Below are 9,678 nucleotides of genomic sequence, written 5' to 3'. Positions count from 1 at the left end.
CCTTTTAGAAATGTGCAACAGAAGAATGTTTCTTTTTTGAGCGTTTGGAATCTAATAACTATAACACTTACCGATCACGGAAGTACTCCGATTGGTATGTGGCACTGAAAAGAACTGGACAGTACAAACCTGGACCAAAGACTGGACCCGGACAGAAAGCTATCCTTTTTCTTCCCATGTCTGCGAAAAGCTGATCTCCATGGTGGATTCCGGGCACGTATGCCACGCGACACTAAAGACGTCGAGTTCCCTCCTCCTCTCCGAAGTAGCAAAAATCTAAGCAATTATTTGCTGATACTAACTACCTTTGCAGATTAAAACATGAATGTTACATGCTGTCCTTATATTGCTCTTTAAACCTATTGTGCCAGTGTGTGTGGAGGGTAAAAGTACTTGGAAAATCAATTTTCAGGATTAATAATATATCTGTTTTCTGCTAGGTATCTATGTAGAGCTATTTTATTTACCTTAGGTTTGCTTTACAGACTAAAGGAAAACAAATCTGATGCATACTTATGGCAATATTTACCTTTAGAAATAATTTATATCTCTATAGCTTATTAGAGAATAGAGTAAATAATTACTTTCTAATAATTACCTAAAAAGAAGTCCATGGATAATCTTAATATGGTCTAAATAACACTACAATACTAATTCTAAATTATTAATATAATGAAATGTGAAATGTATTGCGATCATGTAATGTTTCTATAGGACTCGGGCAGCTCCCTGTGGTATAGTTTGTAGAACAGGCCTGTGTAGACAGCGGGAAACTCTCTCATGGTTATATCGATCTTATCAAACCCTTCCCGGTATCCGTAAAGTAAGAGTTTAGCTACGTTGCTGGTGATGGGAGTAGCGTGTTTCGTCCTAGTGAGCTCATCGAGGTCCATCCACTCACACCTCAGGCACTCCTGCTGGCAGAAGCTGATGTTGAAGGAGGAGGGCTTCAGGCGACAGATGACGTACATGTCCGACTTGCCAAAGGCTCCGGGGTGTTTGTGTTGCTGTCTTATGCTTAGGATGGACTTGAACTCTGACTTAATGCCAGTCTCCTCGAAAACCTCTCGAACTGCTGTCTCTCCTAGGTGAAAAGAGCAATCCGTAATATATGTTCATGTTAGAATAGCTTCACCCTCTTTAAACCTGTCGATTACGGAAAATATCTTAACTCTAAGAAGCGTTCTCTGTTCTGCTTCATAAGCTTTTCAGAACGCAAGCCTGTTTGTTTCGACACAAGGATGAGCTAATTTGTTGGTCCCCAAACAAAACTAAGTGCTACGTGCCTTTCTTGTGTATATCCTACAAAATGATGAAAGTAAGAAACTTTTGAGAATACTCTATGGGTGTGGTTTTGAAACGGACATTCTGACAGTCGCTGGCTCCAGCGATCTCTTAATCCAAGATCGTGCTGCACCCTCTTTTCAGCTCTTTGAATCTTAGCCCCCGTCTCTCTCCTTGCCTCTACCCAGTTTCAGGTTCTGACCCTGCGTGGCTGAGTACCTGTGCATGTGTCGGATCACTTGATCAGATCACTGCGTGCCATTGCACTTTGCCCCAAGGTGCACGAAAATGGGTAACACACTTGTTTGCAGGAAGTGAAAGTTGGCACCAAGTCCTTCTCAAAATGGACCCTAAGTGTCAAGTGACGTCTGAAATAGGCCATACGTTCTTGCAGAAAACATGCTGCATCCATGCTGCACGTGTACATTTTGTATACGTCACCCGAAGTGATGTGTTAACACTCCTCATTACAAAAGCAGCCGTAACCTCCAGGGTCTGGAGGGTCTGTGCGCTGCAGCTACAGCCAGAGCATTACCCACCCATCCGGTACTCCTCAAAAGAGTCCTGAATAGTATCTTAAATTGAAGGGCCCAAGTGAGATTTTTGGTACTCCGCTTACTTCCCCCAATTCTGCAGTTGCGTTGTAGTCAAGTCAAATCCTACTTGCCCGGGGTAACTACTGGTAGGTAAAATACTAGCTTTTCCAAATCTGTGTAAACTCATGGTTGTGTCTTGTTTGAGTGGGAAATGCACGTGGCTGCTTTGCGATGTCACCCACTTCAGGTAGTTCCTTTTCAGTAAGAAATGAGTGTGCTGCCTTCCAAAAGCAAAAAACGTTTTACAAGAGCCTGCAGAGATTTGCCTTCCTATGGAAGCTTGTGTCTTTGACACGTCAGGGGTGAACAAACCAGATGTTTTAGGGGTAGCTTCAAATATCAGAAATAGTTTCAGGACATAGAGTGGCAGTGGCTAGCAATATAGAGACAAAATGATTTACCCAGCAGAGGCCAAACAACTGTATGTTAATGGCCCCGATTCTGCACAGCCTCCTGCCCCAGCTCAGCTTCCGTCTTGCAGTGGAACGAGCTGTGTAAAGTTTACACCAAGGATATAGAGGTCTTTCTGGGACCAGAGACCCATTAATAGTAGGTGGCTGCAGAACATTTATGTTTGTGACTCTTTTTTTTTTTTACAGTATTAATTAGTTAAAAGGCTGCTGTGTAGGGGGAAGAAGTACATAGGGGAAGAGACTCGTTCACGGTGACTGACCCCTGGAGAGGCTGCCTTTTATGTTGCCCAGAGAGGCCTCTGCAGCCCTCCGGTTGAAAATAGGGGTTGTGAAGCAGACTCCCCATGGCAAGTGGTTTTATTGTTAGGCAAGGGGCTGTATTACACAACAGTGGTCAAAGAAGGAGAACAACTGAGATCGTGAGAATGCCGAAGCAGGCTATGGTAAGAAAAATGAAATAATTAGGGATTTAATTTAAGTTTTGAGCTTTGCTTTTAGATTAAGTGCCTTTTCTGTTTCCTTTTTATTTAAATATGTGTACATATATATAAAAATATATAATGACAGTTAAACTAGAAGAAACACTAGGGTTTGAGTTTCAGGAATACTCAAATACAAAAATGTGTGCACTTTGCTTAATCTGCGTTAGAAACAATTCAGATGACTTGCGCAAGTCAGTTTGTGCTCGTTAAAGTAGGCAGCCATATATTTTGTCACTTTATATAATTACAGGATCTTCAAGCATTGTAATTGCAATTTGTAACTGTAATTTGAGATTTAGTCCCTTGAATGACTGTGAGTTTATAAGGTTTAATGTAAGGATAAAAAAAAAGTAAAATTAAGCTCTATTATATTTTATGCTTCACTAATTTATATCTTCTTGGAATATTAAGATGTGATGCAGAGAATCATAACTTTTATTATTATATAGTTTAGTAGTGGCAGGAGGGGAGCTGTAAGAGACTTGTTTCCTCCCAGGTGTTTCTCAATACCTACACCCAGGCTCCAGCCATAATCTCGCCTGTTACTTGAGGGGTGGCCACTGCCTTTACTCAGCATTCCTCTGGGGAAGCTGCTGCCAGCGCTGGTCATTCCCCCAGTACGGAACTCCCTCTGGTATCTCCCAGAAGTGAAGGGGAGCCTGGCCTGACAACAAACGGGGCGTTTGGAATTCTTCTGAAAACATGGATCCGTTTCACTGTGTTACGTGTATTTGCATTGTTAAGCAGATAATTCTGATTTTTATCACAGTGTTTGACAAAAAGTCTTAAAATGTGACTGATGAGTTGTGAAAACTACAACTCAGCCATATCCCGCTAACTAGAAACTTTTTCCACGGATTGAAATAATGAACTGGAATACAAGCCCTCTACACACGGTTTTAGGAAGACTGCTAAAAATAGCAGCTACTTCTAAGGTACAAAACGGTCAGGAAAGCTGGGCTCGGTACCCAGGTTGCCAGAGCTGCTGCATGGCTCTGGGCAACGTGTTTGAGTTACTGAAGAATATATTCGTATCTGAGTACTGACGTGGGGCTAAATTAATGTCAGCAAATGCAGCTTTTGAAAACAAGACCTACCTAGTAACTGCAGTACAATTTAAGAATTAACCGGTCTGTGGATCGTCACTTTAAGGGGTGAGATACAGGGAGAAAAAGCACAATTATCTCTCTCTTCATTAACACCCTCGTTCGTTCTCCTCTGAACGTAACTGCAACAGTGCTCACCGTCACCTCTGCTATGCCAGGGAGAAGTGATTGGTTTCCTCAAATCAGGATTTTTCGTACAGAAGTGCCTTATGTCTCTGGTTGAAAGTAGGTGCCCACAAGACTCGGGCGCTGCACTTAACACTGGTCCTGCGCCAAGGAGCTCTTAGTCTAAACAAATCCAATGAACGAGGGTGGAAGGAAGCAAGTGTATTTATTTCTGGTTTGCACATAAAAATGGGGAGTTGGAAATTTTTACTCAGTGCATCATTGAGCTCGGTGCCCTGGATTCCAGTGTGAGCCAAGAGCTCGCAGTTTCAGTTCTATTTGGGTTATATAGGGATTACCTTAATGCGCTGTGCTTTTGGCTCATGTTACAGCATATCCAACAAGCCTACAAAAAATAAGCTGGCTTCGAGCACTCATTTAAGAGAAATTGTGGAAAAGGGTAAGTGTTACAAATATAAAGCTGCTCTGCCCTGAACACAATGTTACCCCATTACCATTAAGGTCATGGGATAATGTCACTTCATCTATTCCCCATTAATTCAAAGAAGTGATGAGTCATAGGAGTGATACGGGTCACGATGTATTTCACTACTCTTAATGTCTTTGTAATTCTGTTGACGTCTGACCTGTTATCCTAGGACTTACCAATGTCTTCGCCCGGATTAGACAGACCTCCTGGAAATTTCCATGCATTTAGAGTCTGTATTGGAGGAAAAAAATACTAATGAAGTACGCAGCCTCTTTTGTACTCTCTGATATGAAGGAGACAATTAACACGTAACTTTTTTTTGTTGAAGTTTCACTATTGTAATTACTCTTAAAAAAACATCAGTAAGGCTTTAAGTAGGAACCTCTTTGTTCTTGCTAATGTGACGATCAGAGGTATCTACAGTCTGTATGAAATATTGGAACAAAACATCTACTGATTGAAAACACAAACTGTCTAACAGTCATTAGACAACATTGCTGCTAGATAACTAGAGTAGTTGAATATTAAAAAAAGCTGCTATAGACTATATAATCTTGTATTTAATCACTAATGTATTCCACTTCCATGGTTTTGGCTTTTTGTGTGTATATATTTAATCTTACAAACAGGTATCATGATTGTAGTACTGTTCTATACTGCACTGGCTTTAAGATGACTTTGTGTGTCTGTAATAACCATTTAGTGTAACTTGTCGTTTGTTTTCACGGATTACAAAACCTGAGGCCTCGTGTGTGAGTTATATAGAGAAGCATTTATTGAATTGCAATAAAGTTCAGTACTTAAAACAGAATCCGAAGTGCAGACTTGGTGCTGTTTCTGATACTGGTAAAGGAGTCCCCTCTTGCAAATGCATAAAGATTTGTAGGCTTTACCTTTACATCTATGTACTATTTTTTTTTTATTTCTTTCCTTATTAAAGGTTTATGGAGGAGGAAGTTAACCTTCAGCTAGAAATTAACGCAGTAAAAAGGTATGCTCTGGTCAAAAAAAAAAAAAAAAGATACCTTGTCTTGTACATGCAGCACAGAGAGGGAAGTCATGTGCTTTCCAGGGATTTGAAACCCCACCGACTACACTGGAAAATATTTTTTTCTGGGAACTCTTAAAGCGCTTGGATACGAATTTAAAGTAATGGATTAAAAATAGTTCAGATGGAAAATACATACATTTGTCTATTGGCTTTCAGTTCCTGGAAATCTCTGTGTGCTGTGGAATTGTCCTTTCATGATTACACCCGAAAAGCTCTTAGAATTCTACTAGCTGTTCAAATTTTTTTTAAGCTTTTAGAACATCACTTGTATGAGAAGTCACCATTTCAGGGAAATTGTTCATTTCACGGGGAAGGCGAAGGGAGAGGAGGGGTGGAACTGACAGTGGGAAACAGACACTGCCTGAGCCAATTTGCTTGCACTGAAGTATTTTATTTGCTCACTGCGTAAGAAGCGTACAGGTACTTGTACACTTCAGGTTTTGTACTTATTTTTCTCCACTCAGTAAAACACAGCTGTACAGAGGGGAGTCAGAAAGAATAATTTTTATCCTTTCAGCTTCCTCGCTCGCTCTGCTGGGCAGCAAACTGTGTTTGGGAAAGGTACGCTGAAACAGTCGGCTATACCCGTCCCGCTTTGCAGCGTGAGCTGGAGGGAAGAACGGTGCTAGGCTGGCCCTCTTGCGTTTTGGGGCCAGAGGCTGAGGAGGCGATGTCTGGCCAGTACGGAATTGGACCTAGAACCTGAGCAGAGCACCTGATGTCCCACTGGAAAACTGGATGGAGGTGTCTGCCCTTAAAATGGCTGTGGGTGAGCTTTAACAAAACCACAGCGTTAAGAAGTTAAACCTTAAAACTTTAAGCCTCCTGGGCTTAGGAAACGACTTTTTCCTACGAAATATGCAGAATGTGCAATTTCCGGTTTTATTCTTTGAGACTTGTTTAAGACACTTACTAAAAGGTAAGCAGTTCTGTAATTTCTGTGTGCACAAAAGTAACAATAAAGGTAGCATCTCTAAAGTTTGCAATGTGCTGATCGGTTCCCAGAGCCTCGTGAGAACTGTAACTGCCTTAGGAGCCTATAGTTTGCACGCTGGATTTATGCTTTACTTGGTAATTGCTGATGGTCCTGCTATAGAGAAGTCCTTGAAATTTTACTTTATGAGAAGTAAAAATATAAAATTAATAGTTTAGAGGAAACAAGGGTGTTGTGTTACATGTTGTATGACTGAGCCTGCTGAAGAAAGAACCCTTTCATTGAAGGTCCTTAACCACGTTGTTGGTTACCAAGGAACTGAAGTGATGGTTTGGGTCCTGAGAAGAAATCTCTTAGCAGCTGTTTCAGGAAAGACAGAAAAATGCAGCCAGTGAGCTTCTGGCATAGTTTTAACTATATCAAATGCAAATGATGCACCCGAGTATACTTCAGTTAGTGCATTTTGATTGTTTCCATGTTAAAACTGCAGTTAATCTGACTGTACGGGAGACACTTACTTAGTTTACAAATGCATAACGGAAGCGAAGTATATTTTAAGTTGGACTAGCAGAGCTAACCGCTAATGAGCTAGTCAGCTTTCTGCACTTGCTGCGTTAAAATCCAGCCTGACAGAGGCTGGAAGCCACGACCAGGGATGGATGCTGGGTTACCTCAAGCCACATCACACGACCCACCATGGCCGCACTAACAGTCTGGTTTGGCATTCTCGGTAGTGAGGTCAAGCGCTTCAGTTTGTGAGAAACTAACGATCTCTGCACCTGCTGTACAAGGTGGTCTCCAGCCCATGGCCAACCATGTTCCTGCTTATTTGAAGCCACAGATATGCCTGGAATTTTTGAAACCAAACAGAATCAGAGTCCTTCTCCCAAAATCTTCTTTGAGCCGTGGGGTATTGCAGAGGTCTGCATGGCTCCAAACACAGGAGCAGGGATTCCTGGGTCAGTTACAAGGGAAAACAGAAAACTCTAAGCAGAAAGGATGCTCAATTCTGCTGTTATAGTTAACAACAAAACTGAAGATTTTCAAGGTCTTTATATTATTTTTTTTTTTTCCTTCAAATGCAAATAGCAATGTGTTGCTAGATGTGTTCCATGACACACACAAGTTAACTGTCACAATTTTGGACTGGAATGAAAAGAAAAAGATCTTTGATTTATGCTGCAGAGTAGGCTTATCTAAATGAACTCTATTTTATAATCATGTAACTTACCTTATTTCTGTCTTGTACGACCAACACCTTTCCAGTGCTTTCATCTAGAACAGCACCTAGTAGAGAGATAATATTGAAAAAGTGTTAGACCACTACGTTCAGCCTTAACAACCGTAATTTAACATGTTTTGAGAAAGCATGATCAACCCTTAATGACAGTCAGTTTACAGATAGCGAGATTTGTCGGGATGAATCACAGAAAGTGGTTTGTCGGTGGAAAACCGATACACAATAAAATAGGAAAAAATGGTCATGTATCCTGTATAAAAATTCAAAGTTAGCAGTACCAAGATAAATACTTCCTGCACTGAAGTTCCAGGTTAGACAAGAAATGAAAAGAATAATTTGCTTGTGTTAATATTATCAGAACTAAAGAATGCAAGATGAAGGCGGCTTCCAAATAATCTAGCAAAGCTGCTTGCTTCAGCAGAGATGTGCCTCTAATCTTGCTAAATGTAACTGGAATTTCTGCAGTGACTCTGGCCGAGTAGCGACGATGGGCAAGAACCCTCCTCCAGTGAAATTCATCACAACCCCCCTGCCTGAGTGCTTGCTGGTTAATCATACTCCAGGTTTAGTACTCCATGGCCTGACTATACCGGTAACCTTCCTCTGGCTGACTATCAACTCATACTGTACTACCCAGCTAACGACGCATGATAGGAACTGCCCAGTAAGCTGAGTCAAGCCGTTAATCAAAAAGCACTGCTTCCAAGTGGAAAAGTGACGCTTTCACTCAACTCATACATCCTGGTTTTTTATTTTTTTGTAACTGAAAAGGTCAGCTTTTCCTTGTGCCCTCATGCTCAGCCCATGACGTTCTTCCCACAGATTACAAGTTTTCCTGCTTTTTAAAATCCATGTTTAATCATCATCTCACACGCACTGGCCATACTTTCAAAACTTGTTCCTTTTAAAACAGGTATTTTTCTCAGATTTTAAAGTGCCCTGTGGTGAGCAGAATGAGTACAGTGGCGCAGCTTACCAGGCTCTTTTCCACATCAGTCACACATGGGTTTCAAATTAGTAAGTAATGATAAAAAAATGCTTGTATCATTTTACAGCAGGAGGAAGAGTATAGGGACAGATCTGTGACGATACATGCATTTAAAAGGCTATGGGGAAGTATTTCCACAGAAGGGAATTATTATGGGATGAGTGTCCAGCTCAAAACATTGTCTGGTTTTTAATAATACATGGCAGACTTATGTGTAGGAGGAATATTTAAAAGCTGAAATACCAATCTTCCTTCAGGATAAATCAAAGGATGTGCTTTAAGGGGGTAGTCACATATCTGCTTCCCCGTGGCTTGTGACTTCAGGATTTCATTCCTTCTGTAAATATTTAACAGCATCTGGGTTCAAGTACTGTACTGATTAAAAGAGGGAATGAAAGCAAAGCAGGGGCAACTCTGACGTGCGCTGTGATTACAGGGGTTATTTTCTAGAAAACACATTCTTCAGCCAAATGGTTTGCCGAGACCAAGGAGGACTGCTGAAGGCAGAAAACTGCAGTTTGAATCAAACAGAAAGAACGTTTTCTCTCCTCAGTTCCCCAGAAATCAATGCCTGTGAATGTCATTTTTGGCAGTGAACTTCTCTGTGGGATGTCCAGAATCTCTGCTAGATGATACCTAAACCCAAAGCAAGAAGAAAGGAAAAACACCACTGGGATTTGCTGTCTGGTCTCATTTTCCCCAGGTGTAACTCGTGAGTCCCTAGCTGAAGCTCGCTGGGCCACACCTGGTTGTATCAGCGGGATCAGAGCTTGGCTGCAGGCACTGCACTGTGGTTTTAAAAACTCTCCCTCTTGCTGCAAATGTGGTACCTGGAGCTTTAAATCATCCAACACCAGGATGACTTTCTGGAAAGGTTTACACTTGTAACCTAACCAAGTAATCGTTAGTACCCCACTGCTTTGTTTTGAATGTTCTCTTTTGGGAAACAGGTTAAGAAAATTATTGGGGAAAAAAAAATCCCTTAGACA

General features: G+C 41.2%; 1 protein-coding gene across 1 annotated transcript; it reads right to left on the bottom strand.

The window, feature by feature from the left end:
• Positions 1 to 217: 217 nt before the first annotated feature.
• Positions 218 to 7,498, bottom strand: NUDT6 (nudix hydrolase 6). Its single transcript, XM_035897606.1, has 3 exons — positions 7,133 to 7,498; positions 4,653 to 4,707; positions 218 to 1,084 (listed from the first exon to the last, which is right to left on the bottom strand). The coding sequence occupies exons 1-3, from the start codon at positions 7,184 to 7,186 to the stop codon at positions 696 to 698; spliced, it is 498 nt and encodes a 165-aa protein (XP_035753499.1). The 5' UTR covers positions 7,187 to 7,498; the 3' UTR covers positions 218 to 695.
• Positions 7,499 to 9,678: the final 2,180 nt, after the last annotated feature.

The sequence above is a fragment of the Egretta garzetta genome, unplaced genomic scaffold, assembly GCF_000687185.1.
Source record: "Egretta garzetta isolate BGI_Z169 unplaced genomic scaffold, ASM68718v1 scaffold467, whole genome shotgun sequence".
Lineage (NCBI taxonomy): Eukaryota > Metazoa > Chordata > Aves > Pelecaniformes > Ardeidae > Egretta > Egretta garzetta.
The sequence above is the reverse complement of the archived record's forward strand: the minus strand, read 5'-3'. Positions and strand labels throughout refer to the sequence as shown.

Excerpts from the sequence above, each read along its gene's own strand:
- NUDT6 (XM_035897606.1), bottom strand. The coding sequence starts at position 7,186 with ATGCCAAACCAGACTGTTAGTGCGGCCATGGTGGGTCGTGTGATGTGG. Across the intron at positions 4,708-7,132 it reads GTCGTGTGATGTGGCTTGAG|ACTCTAAATGCATGGAAATT; the intron begins GTAACCCAGCAT and ends CCTCCAATACAG. Across the intron at positions 1,085-4,652 it reads TAATCCGGGCGAAGACATTG|GAGAGACAGCAGTTCGAGAG; the intron begins GTAAGTCCTAGG and ends CTTTTCACCTAG.